Source organism: Glossina fuscipes, unplaced genomic scaffold (assembly GCF_014805625.2).
Source record: "Glossina fuscipes isolate IAEA_lab_2018 unplaced genomic scaffold, Yale_Gfus_2 112, whole genome shotgun sequence".
Classification (NCBI taxonomy): Eukaryota; Metazoa; Arthropoda; class Insecta; order Diptera; family Glossinidae; genus Glossina; species Glossina fuscipes.
Window position 1 is genome coordinate 5847675 of NW_023998455.1, and position 20362 is coordinate 5868036.

The 20362-nt window shown below is 29.3% G+C and overlaps 1 protein-coding gene across 17 annotated transcripts in view; it reads right to left on the minus strand.

The window, feature by feature from the left end:
* Window positions 1-20362, minus strand: part of LOC119639653 (synapse-associated protein of 47 kDa) — a 32213-nt gene that overhangs the window by 900 nt on the left and 10951 nt on the right. For 4 of the 17 annotated variants that reach the window (XM_038037197.1, XM_038037194.1, XM_038037196.1 and 1 more), the window contains 7 exons: window positions 19209-19247; window positions 16338-16601; window positions 10870-10967; window positions 10359-10459; window positions 9994-10271; window positions 9770-9888; window positions 6570-6866 (listed from right to left, as the gene is read on the minus strand). In XM_038037197.1, coding sequence (XP_037893125.1) covers window positions 6570-6866; window positions 9770-9888; window positions 9994-10271; window positions 10359-10459; window positions 10870-10967; window positions 16338-16601; window positions 19209-19247 — 1196 coding nt within the window. Of the gene's footprint in view, window positions 1-1777; window positions 2054-4534; window positions 4751-5215; window positions 5404-5464; window positions 5521-6569; window positions 6867-7713; window positions 7746-7975; window positions 8212-9769; window positions 9889-9993; window positions 10272-10358; window positions 10460-10869; window positions 10968-16337; window positions 16602-19208; window positions 19248-20362 lie in introns of those variants that run through there. The other 13 variants (XM_038037199.1, XM_038037211.1, XM_038037201.1 and 10 more) reach the window with 12 other exon arrangements.

A 20362-nucleotide genomic window follows, 5' to 3' on the forward strand; every position in this document is an offset into this window, starting at 1 on the left:
AAAATGAAAAAGAAGGAAAAAAAAAAAAAATTAAAATAATTATTCAAGCATTCATATTCAAGATTTAATCCTAAAAGAAAAATTATGCAAATCGGATTTGATTTTAATTAAGCAAACACGTATATATATATTGCATATATTGTACATTTTATGGCGCCTTAGGCAAATGAATATATAATTAATTTGAAATAAATTATAATAAAATCATTTCAATTATTATGCTTACGCTTAATGAGATTCAAAATCGAAATTACCTATGTATGTCTGTCTGTTTGCCTATTGTTAACCCGCTGCTGCCACTTTTCATAAAAATTAACATAAAAGTTTCATATTTAGGCCTGCAAAGCGTATAATGACCAAATCCTACAAAGCTGAGAGCTGGAATCCAAGAATTTACAAAAGAAAAAAAATTCCTAAACAAGTGAGAAAATTCGGCTGCGAACGAAATTTTTATACCCATTACCGTTATTTAAAAAAAAAAAAAAATAATAATCAAAAAAGAGATAAAACGGAATTTCCATATTCTGTAATGTTGGGTGGGCATGGCTGATTTGTTTTCCGTAAAAGTATCTCCGTATTCGGCGATTTCGGTGGGCGCGGCTGAATTCTTTTTTACTTTTGTAGCATAAAAAGGAAAATTTATGTGGTGCGTGCCTGGCGCCGATATCTCCATTCTTGCAGGCCATGGTAAGTTTATTGCAGCAGTAAACAGGCTGCTTTCTGGATGTTGCAAACGAGTAAAAAACCAAATTGTTTTGGTTTTTTAAAACGGGAATGATGGGTGCATACTTTGACCAATTTCAACATCAAACCGCGTGCAAGAACTGGCTAATGCCGAATTTGGCCCAGACGACACTTTTTTCCCAACCCAAAGGGGAATGTTTATCGCAGGCGTTGCACAGACACACACACACACACACAAGCACACATGTTTAAGTCGTTTTAGAATGTCACGCTAATGGGATTTCCGAAGTTTCCGTCTCGTTGTTGCAAGCGTTTTAAGAAAATGATCGCACCCCCCCGCCCCCTTCCTTCGGTGATGGGTACAGAAACCTTTCTTTCAAAATTCCTAAATAATACCTTGTCGCCAATGCCTTTCAAGCTATAGAAGCTGCAAAGTCAACATTTAAAATACAGATATCGTTAACAGGCCCCTTTTAAATTAATGTGTCCTAAAGTGAAGTAAAAATTGCATAACCCCTTTGACTATTTCTTATATTTTCTTCTGGAATGGAAGGTTAACCTTGTTTGAAAAATCTCGAAAACTACACCCCTGCCTATGCCGTACCTTCTCTAAGAATATGAGAATTCACAGCTATGTGTAACCCATTCATTTTCACGGTTCACCAATGGAAGTTCGGGCGAAATTGAGCATATTTTTCTAAAGACTTTAGTTTTCTACGATTTCAGTTTTTTTCCTTTTTTTTTAATTTCATTTATTTGTTTAAAATCATTTTGAATCATTGTTAATACCAAGATTTAAGAAAAACACAAAAGAAAAAAAATAGACGAACCAAATATGAATTAAGAAATTAAAGCGAAAGATATAGAAAAAAGCTTTACATACGATTATGTATAGATATATTTATATATACAATTACACATATATATGTGCATGTACTATAAATATAATTAAAAAAAAAAAAAAATTTATATATATGTACAATTGGAAATGTCAAAAAAAAAACAAAAAATAAATATAATATATATAATTTTTTAGGAAATATATTTAATAAAAATTTATATACAAAATATTATTAAGCAAGAATGGAAATAATCATTTTATGGTATATATATATAAATCCACCTTTTTTACTTTTGGAAATTTCCCCTAAATTAAATTACGAAATTATATCACAAGCCCATTTTTCCACCTCAACCATAATAAAATTTATTGCAATTGAAAAGCAATTATTAGATGGAAACATTTATTACCTGCCTATGCAGTACGTAATGAATTAATTTTTATGAGAATCGTTATGATGGAAATTTAAACATAAACCTTGACACACATTGACTGTTTTGCGGAAACGTATTGTAACTGAAACGTAATCTTGAAAAAGTCGAAAATAAAAAATAAAAACAATCATGTTAAGTAATTAAATAAAATGATTTAACAAAAAAAAATAAAAAAAAAGAAGAAAAATCCTTCTTAAAATAAAAATACAAAAAGGCCGTTTTTATTAATTAATTAAATTTCCTTTCTTGCTTTTTACAAACTTAAAAATGATCTACCGAAGTAAAAATATAATCAAAAATCATTCATGCTACTAGGATAAAAAACGCTTTAGAAAAAAGTGCCTTTTTCTTGTAAATATAAAGATAATTAAACAAAAGAGAAAATTTATATATCTATCTACAGTTTTACTTTTTGATTTTTCATTTTGTTTATTTATTTATTGATTTTTTTTTTGGTTTGTTTTTTTTTTTTTTTTTTAATAATAAACTTGCTAGGATTCAAAGGATTTGTTTTCTAGTTAGTGTGGTTGGAAGTTGAGAAGGAAAGCAGATTTAAACTACTAAGGCATTAAAATAAAATGTTCGATAGTATTATTTTGTGTGGTGAGTTAATATAAAATTAAAATATGAAATAAATAAAGTTCGCATAAATAGATTTCGAAGGGTGTCGTCGCTGCTTCGTAAGAATTTTTACAGCTGCAAAATTTTGATTAATTTAATTTTCTCTTCGATTAACTTCATCTAAGATTAACTTTAAGTGGCTTTGAAAGTTAAGCATTTTTTTTATTTCTTCTGTGCTTATTTTCTTTTGAAAAGAGATATGGAATTGCAATCGATAGGTTTGCATCAATAATCAAACATTTTTCTGGAATACAAGAATTAATCGAAACTTCATGGAAATGCCTCTGAACCACTTGTGCTACAAGGGTATATTCATTTTATGCCTATATGTGTAATAACCAGAAAGACTTGAGATCGATCCATCTTTAATTATATCGATCGACTCTGAATCACTTTTTCAATCTATTTAAGTCAAATCGTACAGCGCACCTTACTAAAAGAACAAGTCTTTATACAATTTTAATTGCCGCAATCAGTAGGCACAAGAAGATATATACAAAAAAAAAAGAAGAAGATAAGACGTCAAGTTAACATATAAACTTTAATAAAAAGCATGTCAATAAAGACTTGATGTGTAATAAAACAAAAAAAAAAAAAAAAAGAAAAAAAAAAGAAAGGTAGAGAAAATAATTGAAATAATAATAAAATATTAATTGATTGTAAAAATATTCAATTAGCATTTGTTTTTTTTTTTTTTGGTTTTGTCTCCATAAAAAATTCATAAAAATAACTAAACACACACACACATTTATATACATATAGTTAATAATTTTTATATATATCGTGTGAAAATTTTGTATCAACGAACACGACAAACAAAAGGAGAAGAAAAAAAAATAAATAAAATAACGGAAATGCCTCGCTACAGAACATAACAAAACAACCCATTATAGTATATATGCCTCTATATATGATAAATTTTATAAATAAACTAAACAAACTAAAATTATCTGCAAATTATAATAAAAAGAACTTTTTTCTCTTTTATCTTTAATAAGAACGAACGCAACAAATTATTCATTTTTAAGTTTTAATATATCCACCACCTAAACTAGGCACGAGAAAACTCGAAAAGTTTACATCTACCTTATCCCGATAATCCCTATTTACCTACTTAACTATAGAGTAGGCGGCTGATTATGGCTTCGGCGACTTTTTTTTATTGTTATAATATTTTGAAAAACAATCCCATTACAAACAAGAAGGGAAAACGTTGCCTGACATTCTTGGATTATAATGATTAGAAGTGAAGATTTATTTGTTTATTGTTACACCCTACACTATAAATTATGCAATATTATATTATGCAACACCTCGACATACGATTTTCTGAATTGATTTAAGCTTGCATGTCCGCCTGTTCGTCTTGTATGCTTGTCGCAATTTTCGAAGTAAATTTTGAAGTATTTAAGAAATTTTGTAGATTGCCAGGTTTTGATCCAAAGACGATGATAGCCTTATTTAAAATTGTGATTGTGATCGGACTACTTTTCCGACCTTATTTTGGAAAGTCGTTATACGAACAATGGTATTAAACCAAGTGGTGTAGGGCCATGGCTCACTCCGCACTCACTCCTCACATGTTCCAAGTTTCTTTTTTTTCATCATTGTCAGCGATTTCGAAATTCAGATTTTCTTTTTTGAAATTCCAAAAGGCAAAATAATGTCAACATATATGAATTAATAAAAGATTGGGTGGTGGATGTTAGGCGATTCGCTTCAAGCAGAATATATCGAATTTTTAAAAGAAAACATTTTTTTTTTTTTACGGAACTTACCACACAAAATGTAAAACTTTGTTTTTCAGATTTATGTGATTTTTTTTTTTTTTTTTTTTTTTTTTTTGTTTGATGTGTAATTTGGTTTTACTTTTGTATTTCTTTCTTTTTAATATTATTTTCTGAGTATATAATTTTCCTTTTTGAGTTTGTTTTATACGTAATAAGTTAATGTGTTTTTTTTTTTTTTCTTATCTTTTTTTGTTTTTCTTTTGGTTTGTTTTTGAAGGAAGTTAGTTGTCAATGGGATCTCGCAATTAATATTTTTTCCTCTGTTTTTTTATTTATCTTTTTTGAATAATTTGTTTGCTTTGTGGCTTTAGTTTGAATTTCATGTAATAAAATTTTGGTTATATTTTAGTTTTAGTTTTAGCGTAAATCCATTCAATCTTCTGTAACGTGATAGGTACGAAAGATAAGAAAAAATAAAGAAAAAAAATAAAATTACTTAGAATTTCGAATTTTTTGCTATTTTTCAATATTAAACGAATTTTTAATTAATATATATATATATGTAATATTTAAATTTCATATTTTGCGTTATAATATACGTTTTATAACTCTTTATCAACATATTTAAACCTTAATAACAACAAAATCAATTAAAAGAATATATACAGCAAAGGAAAGGAATGGAATATTTATCAAGGAATGGGAAAATTTAACTAATATCAACAAGATAATCATTGAGATCATCATGAGGATAGTAAAGGATATTGAAGGAAAGATGTTATCATAATCAACACAAATGCTTCCTTTTCTTGTTTTTTTTTTTTTTTTATTTTTTTCTTTTCTCTTTTTTTGTTTTGTGTAAATAAATTTTTTTAAAATTATAATAAAAAAAATTTTTTATAATTTTTTTTTTTTTTTTTTTTTTTTTTTAATAAATATCTTGTAGATAAAGTAGGGAATTATACTGTAAGAGTGTTGTGTTGGCTCTAAGTTAGAAAGGGCTAAGTTTCAATTTCGTTTCAATCTCTCTATATATCATAAGGATTTTAGTTTGGTTTGGTTTGTCCAAGTGTTGTGGTTTGTGATCTGTAATCTATAATTAATTATACGCTTTATATAAGTGATATAGTTAGTTTCATTTTTCATTATATTAATATTTTCTATTTATTTAATTATTAGGGTTAACGCTTTTAATAATTAAAAGTAAACGCTGTTCGTTTATTTCGTTGCGATTTTTGTTTTTGCAGGTTTTATCCAAAGAAAAAAGGAAGAAGATAAAAAAACAAAGTAGAAGAATAAGAAAAAGAAAGAGAAAGAAATAGAGAGAGAGATAGAGAGAGAGTGAGAGAGAGAGAGAGAGAGAGAGAGAAAGAAAAATACAACATTTATAAGGTTGTATTTAAATCAGTTGATATTGTAATTGCATTTATTTTGCCTGAAAACTAGGTTGATTGAGTTAATGAATGGTAAGAGTTAATAAAGTTTTAAGTTAATAAGAAAATAAAAAACAAAAATACGAGAATAATTGTGCAAAATAAATTTTTGTTCTTGTTAATAGACTTTTGGAAAATGTAGTTTTTATAGAGTAAAGTGATCAAATGGTCATATAAATGTATGTCAAGTGATGTTTGGAAAATAATGATGAATAATTGATTATATCGAAAACTAAACAGCACAAAATCGTCTATAAATGAATAATTTAAGCCGTGTGAATAACAACAATTTTAAACGAATTTCCTATTTTTCTTTTTGCTTTTTGCTACAACGCCTTAGACAATTATTGTTTGTCACCGAAGTTTATCTCATGCGAGAATTTTTGCTTAAAATGTCGCCTTTAGTTGATGTAGACTGTAGTGGAAAATTTGAAAAAACCCGAAAAAAATTAGTACGAATTTCCCCCAGTCACTGTTAAAGAAAACCACCATCAAATCCGATATATCTAAATATTCCCTTTTTGCATTTTTCCGTATAAAGGTCATAGGGAGTAGTACTCCTTACTCACTGCTTTAATGAAATTTTTATTTAAATATTTTGAATTTTATAAACAACTTTGCATATATAGTTTAAGATTGTTTTTTTTTTTTTTTTTTAAGTTTAATGTATTAAAAAATGTTTATGAAAAATAAATGTAACTAAACTTAAGTTCAAAATAAATTAATAAATAAAAATAACATAAAAACATATACACTTCTTCTTAAAGAGAAAGTAAAATAATATATATGTAAAAAAACAGAAAAGAAAACACAAAGTTTTTCTTACCATCATTACTCAAAATCGTTTGTTGCGCCTGTGCAGACAGCTGTGATTGCCGTACTTGCGTCATACTGTTTATGCCAAGTCGACGCATGCCATCTTTAATTTCTTCAAGATCATTTTCATTGTCATTGGATGATTGAAAAGCATCGGAAACAAATTCAGAATCCGAATTATGCTTTGAATGCAACATTGACTCAATTACTTGCGTATTTAAATGAGGACTTTTTGATAAAATTTCTTCTACTTTTGATGCGGACATTATATTTCCTAATGGTTTAGTTTCGGTAACAGTCTCTAAAGCTTTACATTTTTTTTTTTTTGTTTTTTTATTTAATTTTATAGTAATTTATAAGTTTTTAGTCAGTGAATTTGTTTTTTTTTTTTTTATATTTATATCATTATTTGGTGTAATGTTGTTGTTGAGGTGTTGTATTTTTTTTCAAAATATTTAATACAAAAAAAAAAAAAAAGAAAAAAAATTTAAATTATATAAAAAAGAGAAAAAAAAAAAATAAAACAAAATTAATAAAAAATTAACTAAACATATATATAAAAACATGAACTTAAAAAAAAATCATATATATATACTAAAGAATAAAGTGCACTGAGCTTAGGATCCACGGAATCGGCTATTGAACCAAATCCAAGCTTTTAAAAATACTTGAAATAAAAATTTGAAAATAATACATACATTGAAGCTTATCTTCTTTTCAATACAAACAATCCATTTTGTATATGTATATATACGCGTATACATATATATACATATATAGATATATATATATATATATACATACATACATACATATATAAAACAAATATTTGTTTTAAAAAAAAATTTTATTTGGTTACATTATGTGCTTGAATTGAATTGTTTACAGTGCTAGTTCGCAAGTTCAAATAAAGGCGAGAGATAGATACATAAATAGATAGATAGATAAAGAGAGAGAGAGCGAGAGAGAGATAGAGAAAGACAGAGAGAGAGAGAGAGAGAGAGAGAGAGGGGGAGATAGACAGAGAGTGGTTATAAAAAAAAAAAATAAAAAAAATAATTAAATAAATAAAAAATATAAATAAATAAATAAAAAGAAAAAAAAAAAAAAAACGAAATAATATGCAAAAACCAAAAAAAATTTTATTCTAAACGAAAACTTTAAAGATGTTACGAGAGAGAAATCGCTTGTTTTGGTTTGTGAAAGTGAATTAAGATTTGATCAAAACACGTTTATAAGAGATTTGATTATTTTAAAGAGTAGTAGTAGTAGGAGAGAGAGAGAGAGAGAGAGTTAAATTTACATATATATACATATATATTTATATATAAATAATTAAATAAATAAATATATATATATATATATATATATATATAATTTAAATATAACAGCCAAATAATAATAGCATTGAAAAGATATATGCTTATGAAATTCTTATTTTTAATTGATAGAATATTAAAAATAAAATATGAAAAACGAGTAATTATTTAAACGGGAAATTGGAGAACACCATCGGAAGCATCATTCCACGCTGAATTTTATTAAGGTATATATTAATTTTTTTGAAACAATGTTTTCAACATTAAATTCACTGACGTTGTGTGTTGTACACGTCTTTCTACCGAAACTCAGCAATTTGACGGGTAGTTTTGCTGAAATATCGTCACGTTCACAAAAATAGAGTTAGCAAACCGGAAGTTGTTAAAAGCAACAGTAAATTGACCGATCGATGGAATGACTTTTAAGCAGCGAGTAATGTTTACACAAAACCAATGCCCATAAGATAGGTGATGAAGACTTCAAGAAACCTACAATTTAACTTAGAATCGATCCAGAATTGAAAAACATAGTTCATAAAATGCAGACTTGAAAAAAAGCAGGAATTGAAATCGTAAATCAGAATTTGCAAATAGGAACTCAAACGTGGCTATGAAGTGAAAATTCAAATAAATTGTAAAATTTTTTAACTCTAAGTCGCATACGGTATTAGGGCTTATGAAGCGCATACACTTTATGATTCGATCTAAGCTTGTTTGTCTGCTTGACCTTTTTGTATTCTTGTATGCAATTTTTGATATATAGGTCTTGAGATATGGATTTTTGGTATCGATTTAAGTTTGTCTATCCGTCTATCCCTTTTGTATTCTTGTGTGTTTAGCCTTTAGATGACAATTCTTAAAGGATTTTGATGAAATGTAATCTGCCGACGTGCTTTGACCCAAGAACGCACGTCTTATTAAAACTGATTCGAAACAGATCACTCTTTCCGATACTCGCGATATGAAACCTTATTTTGAAGAATCGTTATATGTTTAATTGTATAAAACGAAATGGTGGGGTATATTTAATTGTTGGCCACGTCCAAATAATGTCTACTTAAGTCGTTGGCCAAAATCGACCCGAGTTTATTATTAAGATTTCAGAGAATTCTGCGAATATAAACATATCGTACTGTATTTTATTACAGTTTTGCTTTGTATGATTTATGAAATTTAAAAAAACATGAGCCCATTTGATCCAAGTTTTTCACAACAGTTTGATGTCCTGAAATACTATTACATCCTACCAAAAACTTCGCGCTGATATTTTAGTGTTGCGTCTATAGGTTCTCTTGCAAATTTTATTTTGTGTTCTGTGGTCCTAAACATTTTCTAATGATTGGCTCCCTGTTTGAACCGTCTGGGCTAATATTTGAAGGTCTTTATTATCATTCCAGAAAGACTTCCTTAATGCATTCTACATTTTTTCATTGTCTATGAAACTAAAAAGCATTTTCTTGCGGGCTTTTTGCTTGGCATTACATGGGGAATGATCGTAAAAATGATCGAAAATGAACGTGGGCCGAGCTGAACTTTTTTAAAAATTCGGTGATATTAGTAAATCGGGTTGGAAAGTTAACTATTAATAATAAATCGTTACAAGTGGATTTTATCCTTTAGCGTTCACCTAAAGCAAATTTCCCATTTTTTTTGCATTTGAATCGGTGACAAAAAATAAAAACAAAAAAAAAAAAAAAAAAAAAACATTTTTAAATAAAAATATATATCTTCTCTTGATAGATATTATGATTATGCGCAGAAGGAGATAGCAAGAATTATAGAGAGTGAAATAAAACTGACAAATGATATACGAGAGTGTTGCAGTTTATGAAATCAAAAGAAAAAAAAATAGGAAACATATGTAGAAAAAAAGTTTAAGTCTTAAACTTACCATCTTCACCACTAGAAGCTTGTGCTACACCATCCTCACCTAAAGTACCTAATTCGGCTGCTTGGATTATTAAAGACACGCGGTAGAAATAATTTCTCCAAAAGTTTTCCTCTGTTATACTAAAAAGTTATTCAAAAGGGAATAAAAAAACAAAAAAATAAACATAAAAAAAGGAAAAATTCTTGTTATAAAAAATTTCTCGAAAGAAATATACATCTCCTCACATTTTGGGCACCAATTCAAAGCGCATATTTTCCAGTGCTTTATCCTCAGCCATAATGGATACAGCTGTAGGATAAGCGGTGTCGTAGTTGAAGTCGAAATCGACGCCAGCTGGAGGAGCGCGCACAAAGTTGCGTCTATCTTGTGACAGGCCCAAGATTTCTTCTTTAATTTTTGCCTCATTGGCATGGCCGACCCATGGCGCCACACCTTGGCCACCATTACCAGCTTGACCTTTAATAAATGCCTCTTGCTCTTTATTGAACGATTCCAAAATAGGCTTTAAATTACAAAATAATAATTAATTTTACATAGAGCGTTTTAAGCGTTTTTTTTTTTTTTAATTTTTGCCATAAAAAAAACCTACATTTTCTTTGACTGTCTCCTTAATCCGTGTGCCAGCCTTACTAATGGCTGAAGTTAGGAATGAACCAAAATGTTTGGCTTGTTGTGTTACTTTTGTGGTAACTACAAAATTTATTAAATGCACAGAAAATTTTCGTTAATAATAAAATTTTTGTTTTTTTTTTTGTAACGTGAAAATAGTATTATGCTAAATAATAAGGAAGACAGGGTATGCGGTTAGATGTGCAGAGAAAAAGAAGAAAAGGAACCGACTAACATCTACAGTGATTAGAGGGGAATTGAATTTTTTGTTTTTTTTTTTTTTTATTGTAAAGTTTATTTACTAGTTGTAAGTAACCTGTCACGTTTACCCTTCATTTCGTTTTTATAAATTTTTAAGATTTATATATTATTGAAAATAATTTTAAAGAAATAGATTTAAAAAAATTTCTTTTGTTTTTTTTTTTTGAAAACTTTTTGTTAGTATGTTGTTTTACCAATTTCGCTGTAGTTTTTAGATTTGTGACACGTACTTTTTACCTCTTCTCCCTTACCCTGTCCTATTTGACCCTCATCGTTGGTTGGTGTACCTCCGCCGGAAGCTGGATGGGAGTCGGCTCCTTCTGTAGCGCTATAAAATAAAAGTTGAAAAAGATTTACATTTTTTTTCTTTCTTTTCTTTTTAAATCTTATCTAACGGCGATATTCTCATACATAAAGAAAAAATCTACTATTGGAACAGCAATATGCCGGCTATATAGAATCTCTACTTGATACATGCAAAATAGGCCTTTTTCTTTGTCTTTTTTTTTTTGTTTTTTTTTTTTGGAAACATCCAAACATGCAGCATAAGTTTTTCTCTAAACAAAAACATACTGGCACACACATAAAATTAAGCAAAACATAACATGAGTAATATCTAACGTTCTAAGGTTCGTTCAGTGAATTGAATCCTTTAACCGTAAACTTAAATAACTATCGAGACAGCATACCGCGACTTTTTACTTTGGTTGAATTTCGTGGATGTGTTTTACGCTTAAAAATGCTCTAACATACTACCTGATATTGCCCAAAAAAAAAAAAAAAAAAAAAAAAAAAAATCTTTTCGATCAAAATGAATAAAACTAAGTGGCAACACTATAGCAGGACGCGACCGGCCATTAAATATTCTACACCACTTCGTGCAGAGGGTGGTCGAAAAAGTGCTCCGACTTGAACCATTCACAAATCGTTCGTCCTCTAGCAAAAGCCATCGGTATGTCAAATTTCACCAAACTATCTCAAAAATTGTAAGTTGAACGCAAGAATGCAAGAGGGTCAGACAAGCTTCGATTCCGAATCATTTTCTGAATCGATCGTTATAATAAGGGGGTGGGGGGGTCTACTTTTGAAAACAAAAAATTAGAAGCAAAAATACAAATAACTAATAAATGTTTCAAATATTTTGCTCTTTTTCCGTATCAATCGTTTGGCAACTGCGCGTGCGTGTTGTGGTCGCGTTTTAATTCTGTGCAAGAAATATTTCAATTTCTTAGTGTATTTCTTAAAAATTCTTTAAAGGAATAAAGAGTGCAATTTATTTATACATGAATTATTATTTTTTTAACTTTTTAATTTATTTTTAAACATACTTTGTTATTATTATTCTTTTTTTTTTCTTCCTTTTCATTGTATTCTAGTTTTAAAACGATTAGTATAAGATTTTCTATTAAGATGCACTGAATTCGACTGTAATTTTCTTTAGTTGAATTTCATGTATAAATGGGTAAAATAAAAAAAAAAAGGGAAAATAAAAATAAATAAATAAATAAAATAAATCAACAATCAATTCTTAACCACTTCCGAACCATTTTTGCCCTTGAGCCAAAACTTGTCGGCCAACTATGACCTTTACATTGAACAAAAGAAAGCAAGACTAAGAGACAGACAAGGTCAAATCGATTCAAAAAGTGATTCTAAATCGATCGGTATATAATAAATGGTGAGTCTATCTCAAGCTCTTCTACATCTTGCACACATCCGTAAAAGCTTAATATACCTTTGCAGCAGAAGAGAAGAGCAGAGAACTTGATTCACTCTACGAAAAAGAGTATATAGGAAAAGAGAAAGCAGAGATATAATGGCACGCGATTAACGCTTAAATTTAAATGCTACCTAAATGCGATCAATAGCCTGCGTTTCATGGTAGTTAAGAGTTTACAGATAAAATTGTTTCTTATTAAAAAAGCTTTTACTTTTATTTATCTTCCTATCTATTAAATTTATAATAAATAAGTAGCATAGAATAGATTTCAAATATATAGTATGTTGCACATATGAGAAAATATTTACAAAAATGTATGATTGTTTTGTTGGATGATTGATTGAAATGGAAATTTCTGAATGATATTTAAAGAGAACGAAAACTGCCAAAATGTAAAGTTGTAGAGAAAGCTTTTCAAGCAGCAAAGATTAGGGGGGAAGAGATTTTATTTTAGGAATAGTAGTACAACAAAAGCAATATAGCATGTGATTAATTTTTTGTTGTGTGAAAGAAACTTAAGAAATTTTTTAACGTCTTTTGCTGTTATCGTGAAACGTTTAAAAGAGATCTGAGAGATGGCACACACTTCAAGTGTCAACTTTATTTATATATTGTGTATGCATGTATATATATTTATACACATATCTCTAATGTAACAAAATCATAACACTGCAGAACTACAACTCAAAAGTGAAAACATTGATATAACTATCGAAAGACAGACGTTTATAGAGAGAGATTCTTCGATTTCTTTTTTTTTTTTTTCTTTTTTTTTTTCATTATAATTTTCATTAATTTTTTTTTTTTTTAAGTTTACAAACAACGTAATTGCCGCAAGAAACCCGATGATGATAAGAGGAAATTAAAAAGACAACAACAATGAAAATTAAGAAATTAAAAAATTTGCTATCGTTCACTATATGTTGACCAATTCTTTTCTTGATCCTCGATGAAGTTGGTTTAATGGGCCAGCAGCACCTATTAATGATGGAAATTGATGCGTTGCGGGCTAAACGATTTCTTTTTTAACGTTAATATGATATGCAATTTTTATCAATTTTCTATTAAAAATTAAAAACCAAAAAAAAAAAAAAAAAAAAAAAACAAAAGCAAATGATATGATTTCATGTATAATATGTGTGCAAATTTATTAAAAACCTAAACAAGGTCTCTTCTTCAGTTTTTAGTTTAGTTTTATCTTTAAATAACTTACCTGAAGTCTAATTAACTTTACTATGTTTATATATAGTAGAAAGAAACCTGGCTTAAGTTCATATCGATTACTTTTATGTACAAATAAGAATAAAACTTTTTTTTTCTTTTTATGAAAAGTGTGTTATATTTAATATACGTAACATAATTGCACAAGATGTGTGTTAACAAAACTGGTACATGTTAGGAGTAAGCAAATCGAAAAATTCAAAAAAGATCTTTTATATAATACTTTAGTATAAAAACTGTTACGTTTCTCTCAATTATCAAAGTATTAAACAAAAATTAATTATAATAGTCTTTTAATTTTAATATCAAAAAATGAATTACAATTTTTTTTTTTACTTTTACTTTTACTTTTTATTTAGAAAAGAAATCATGAAAGTAACAAAGTGGTAACGAAAGAGGATTGATTCTCTAAGGGATAACGCCATGTTATAAAATCGATTTAAAGAGGAATATGTAACGCAAGATATGCTTAAAGAGTTTAACAAAACAATTAAAGGTTTTAATTAAACAAAAATTAAATAAAAATACTGTAATGGGGCAGAATCGACCATAACAAATACACTGCACAATCCTAGACGGTATTCATATAAGGCTTAATGTGGGACGTGGCCGAAGATACGGCCCAATAAGAGCCATTTTCAATAGCGTTAGCTCGTGTTTAAACAGATTCAAAAAGTGATCCTGGATCGATCGGTATAAAAAAAGAAATGCGCCTATCTCAAGTCCTAATATACTTTTGCACCGCACTGGTGGTATGGGGCATAAAAAACGAAACAAGTTTTTAATAATTTCAAGTCATTAATGCATTTTATACATACACACTACATACATATGTGATAAGAGAAAAATAAAAATTTTCAAAGAAATTCTTCTGTATTCTCTTTATAATTGGCAAAGAAAAACTATTGGACTCTAGCTTTAGATCCTTTCCTAGTTTCTTAATTAAACAAGAGTACGTTAGAATCGGCCAAGACCAACCATTAACTACGTTATATCACTTGGCAATATTACATCGAAAGGTACACATTATTTTTATGCAAAGGCATAGTATTCCTAAAAAGCCGCATATTAGAGGATGCCCAAGATATCACATGACGTGATCCAAATTTAGCCAATTTGTAATTTAATTCCCAAAGGTTCGACTATTTTCCAGTTTTCGTCACAGCAAACTAGAAATTATACTTTCTTTCCCTATAATAGCTAGCTTTCCTATAGAAAGCCACGATCTAAAAATTATAACCTATTTTCGTATTGTAAATTTTTTCTCTAAATTGCTATAGGTCAATTTTCGTCGTAAATGTTAAAAATTAAACCTTTTTCTGAAGCGCCTACCATTCACAAGCCATTCTATATGAAGTGGGGTCCAAGAAATATGACCCATGTCGTCCGAATTTGGTCCACTTAATTTTTATGTCAAGCCAAGACCGTGAACAAAATTTCGTGATAACTCATTAACGAGTAGGCAGTTTTGATATATAAAGGTTCTCATTTCCTGACAACCCTTATATGCGGTGGTATTCAAAAATAAACCTACATATCGTGAAATGTTAAAACTTATACATTTTATCATGCAAATATTCGGTTTTCATAGGAAAGATTATATAAGAGGCGGTTTAAAAAATCTCCGCAGGCGGGCAGACAAGCTTAGATCGATTCAGAATATGATCCTGAGTCAATCGGTATAATAAAAATAGAATTTATCTTTAAACCCTTCTGGATGTGACATACGCCAGGATAAACTTCACATACTCTATGCCGCAAGTGAAGTAGGTTGCAAAAAATCGAAAAAACGTTCGAGAAAAATATTATTAACGGCAAACAGAAATATGAAATTTATGTTCTCCATGGATCAAATCCGTCCACGATGAGCCTAGTTTACCCATCGTCTATCCATCTGTCTGCTTGTGCAACTTTGCAACATTCTCCCGTTAGCGAGAATGAAGATATCGCCTAACATCGGCTTTGTTAGGCCGCGACCGAATCTAATTTGCGTACTTGTTTAAGAACAAAAGTCACCCAACAGCATCAACTAAACGAATGAATTGGGCCAAGTGCGCTCGCATTTTTTGTTGAATTAATTTTTTTTTTTTTTTTAATGGTTTAGTTTTATATATTCGCCTCAGTTGCTTCCATCTATTGGCAATGGACAGCGAATATAACTTTTTATGCTCTTTGTTTCTTATTTAAAGTTCAAGAAGAAATGCTGCGTTTATCTTTTCCCACATTTAATTTAGCGCGTTGAACGTATTTTGCGCCTTCAATTATATGCGAAACAATTTTTATTTTTCGACTATAGGAACATGCAGCAAATTGTTTTTCCACTTTTTTTTTTTTTTTTGTTATAATCTACCTAAGACTAGACAACATTTTTTCAAGTCTTTTTTTTTTTTTGAATGCTTTATTAATACGCTAAAACCATATACTAACTAAGTCTCTGCAAAAAACTACACAAAGCACTATTTGACAATCTTATGAAACTAGCGAACCAAAAAAAAAAAAAAAAAAAAAAAATTCATTGCAAAAAAAACAATTGTAAAACAAAAATGTTCAACCTTTGTTAATCATTTCAAAATTGCAGTATAGTTTCGGTGTTAGGAAGGTATAATATAAAAAGTTAACATAAAAAAAAAAAAAAAAAAAAAACTGAAACTGAAGAGAACTTTTTTGTCTTCTGAATAAATTTATAAAATAAAGAAGAAACGAAATTCTCTTTTTACCACAATTTCCACCTTAATCGGTTGTGAGCCCATTAATTACCTAATATACCTCGATTTGTCTTCATCATCAACACCCAAATTAGCCACGCCACCAGCGGCTGCTGCGGATAGATTTTCGCTGGCAGCGATTGTTTCATCTGCAGCTCCCATTTCTTCGTTTCCTTTACGCAAGCCAGGAATTGAAGGCATCGATGGCATGGAGGGCATGGCTGGCATCGACGGTATGGAAGGCATTGAAGGCATAGCCGGCATTGAAGGTATGGAAGCACTGCCTAGCCAACCTTTTGCACTGCCCAACCATCCGCTGTTTAAATAAATAAATAAATAAATAAGAAATTCAGTTAATACTTTGACGTCAAGTTCATGTAAACATCAAAAAATAGAAGGAATATATGAATATTTAGTATTTTAGAAATTTAGTATTTAGAAGTTGTATGCAATGTTGGATGTTTGTTCCTTTTCTCAAAACACAGGAAAAGTTATTATTCTTAAAAAAAAAAAAAATAATGAAAACGGACATGAATTCAGAGAAGAGACGAGCCAACTCGAATATGATGCAATGTTAACTGATTGAATGTATGTGTACATATAGTACACATAAATTGCATAATGAAAAAAAAATGTTAGTTGAAAGCAATAAATAGATTGCGTTTAACATTAAATAAATTTAAGTTAATTTAATATAACATTTAAAAGCATCCATCTCGGAAAAAAAAACTAGTAATGGCCACCATCGGACCCACAACGTTCATATCTTCGTTATGAAAGTTAACTTAAGAGGTAAAGAGGTAAGCCCCTCGCTTAGGTATTCAAAAATGATGGTTGAGCGCCTTCATGTGATCTATTTGTGTAACCACTTAATTCCAAAATTAACGGAAGTGATCAAGAAAACCGCCTAATCCGAATGATATTCCAAAAGCGCGTTCATATCTTGAGAATTGCAACCTCCAGGTTGGACGCAAGGCAACAAAATAGACTGGCGGAAAGACAAGCTCAGAAAAAATTCAAAAAATAATCGGTTGGATCTACTTCAAGACCTTCTGGCTGTTGCTTATTTATTTATTATATGTATCTTTGTATTTTATAAATGGTAGAGTAGCCTAGGAATTTATGTTAAGGTAATATTGAATCTATACAAAAGCAATTCTTGCTGTTTGCACTTAGGAATTTGGGTTGGGACCCGATTTCCCCTCTTCCACCCTATGAAAATAGGTTGCTTCTGTTATCCTTACCGTCACTCGAGAAACGTAGATTTGTTCTTGGGGTTTCCTTCCTAATCAAATTAATAAATGGTGCAATTGATTCGCCCGCATTACTTCGTGAGATTTGCTTTAATGTCCCTAACCGCTTCTCTAGGTACTTTATGTTGATAAAGCTTAGTCAATGCAAATATAACTTTGAACTGTTTAACCCGCTCAGAGTTGTTTGCAAGAACCTAAATGATGTCTATCATCTATTCTCATTAACGGACTCTTTAAAGTCTATTAAAGCAATATTGCTCAACAAGCGCGATTTACCTATGTCGTACTTAAACTGATTTAACCTTAGATTTTGTCATTATGAGTCGAAAATTAATTTGTTGTTAACAATTATCGGTTGCCAAGCTTATGCATGTTTGCGATGGCTTAGGGGTTCACTTGCAATTTGGTCCTGTATCGGTTGTGGGCGTGGCTCTATGCTAATTGTGTACATGCTTTTTTTTTTTTTTCTTTCTTTTTTTTTTTTCCTCCTTATTTGTTTTATTGTACTTATACTAAGTTTTATTATTAAATAATTTTAAGATTTACGTAAGAGTCAATTGAACTCGACTGCCATTTTGTTTTAGTTGAGTTTCTTGTATAAGTGGAATAAATAAATAAATAAATAAATAAATAAATAAATAAATAAAATATGTTAGGGATATGCGATGAGATTCTTTGGTGACACCAATCGAAGAATGCTCGAAAGTCGCGTTGTTTTTCCATTTCCGTAGAAAGGCTCTTGATTACAACCCGTATAGAATTATCTGAGTTAAATGTTGATTTTGAAACCGCAGGCATACATTATAATTTGGTATCGTGGTGAAAAGCGGAATGAATTAACGAAACCGCGTATAAATAACCCGTAAAACAATACCCGTCTTTCAATCAGTCCAGTAATTAAGTAAATATCCCGTAAGTCAATGAATAAAATCTAAAAGAAAACCGCATAGGTAAACTAAGTCAATTGTACTTAGATATGTACTAAGCTGTATATGTAAGAGTTACTAAGCGATGGTAACGTGATATAAGAATAGAATTAATACGGAATTTACCGAACTGGTTCTAGTTTTGTATGGTCAATAAACGGAAAACCACAATATCAGTGGAAATAGTCTACGATATAATTCTAGTTAGCTTTAAAGATTTAATATTATTTAACAAAAGGTAACTTATAACGTTTTCTAAAAATCAAAGTGAGTTGAATCGGTCCTTAAATGAACTCCAAGAACACAACGGTGTGTTCAAGTCGTGCAATCAAAAATTTAGGTCTTAACGCCCGCGCAAACTTAATATATCCTTGTACCGTAAGTGGTGGAGGGTATAAAACTATTCATTACTATTTAATAATTATGTATCTCTCTTTGCCCAATTATAAAGAGAGAGAGCACAAAACAGCAATAGCGTAACACAAACCAATGTACAATTCTTCGAAATTATTTCACTTGAAATACGTGGCGTATGAGCTACTACATGTAATATGTATTCACGAAATACGCGAGAATTTGTTTCGCTTGATCTACAGATTCCCAGTTTATAAGAGCTTTGTTAAAATGGTAAAATTATTAGTAAAACTCATACATAATTAGTAATTAACTTAAAAAATCAGTAAATAAATAAATATGAAACCAAACCAAGCAAAAAAAAAAAAAAGCAACCAAATAATTACTTACGTTGTTTCTTTTATAATCGTATCTACCAAAGAAGACTTTCTAAAAAAGGAAAAATACATTTTCAAATAAAAAACAAAAAATTTAAATTAAAATGGAACAATTAAAATAATTTTAATCATTTAAACTGAATTATTAATAAAAAAAAAAAAAGAATTGAAAAAAAGTAATAAGAAACAATAATAAAATTACAACTTAAAGACAAGTAGTAAACAAAAGAAATTCTGTCCGCTTCTCGGCAAAACATCAAACATTTTTTACTCAATCATTATTTCACCAATGAGTACTAATGTAAAACAGATGGCGACTAGTGTACGCATAATAGATGGTAGGCGATGACATACGGAGCTCGGGATAGCATTTGCAAAAACGTTTCCGGAACAGAAAACGATGCCCAGCTATTGTTCGCCGAAAACTTTATTGCTAAAAAAAGACAAAAACTAAATAATTTTCCGTCCATACAACAAAACTTTTTCCCATGAAAAATAAAAATAAAATTCAATTTTCATGGAGAAACGAAATGCGACGATTTCTTTTATTCTATTGTTGTTGCTGTTATGTGAAAATTTCTATTGTCTTTGCTCTCCTTGCAAACGACAATATTCCATCTGGTAGATTATAAGTCAAACTCGTTTGTAAAACGGTTTTTAATGTTTATTCGCTAAATTAATTTAAAAAAAACTAAAAGGAAGGACGACTTATCGAGTTTAGTAATTAAATTCCTTTTATCTATCGAATGCAATAACAACCAATTGTCAATTATTGGAAATAGAGAAAGAAATAAAAATCAATATAACTTAAAACACAACTGCGAACTGTTTCCCGTTCTTCTCAATGCCGTTCATTTAACGTGATAGAGGAAATATCCTTTTGTGAATAATTGCTATGAAACTAATCGATAAAAATTTATTATAAAATAATTCTCTTTTTCATAATCATATAAAGCAATTTAAAAAAAAATAAATAAATACATAACAGTAATTGATTCAAATAGATTTGTGTTATGCATCAAAAGAGTTTTGGATGATATTCCGCTCGCTTGTTAATCTCGTGCTTTTCTACTCACACAATGAATCTTTTAAGCTAACGGGTTTTCGATAGTAGTGTGACAATTTGATTGATTCCGATTCCACCTGAAATCCATTATTCTCGCAGCA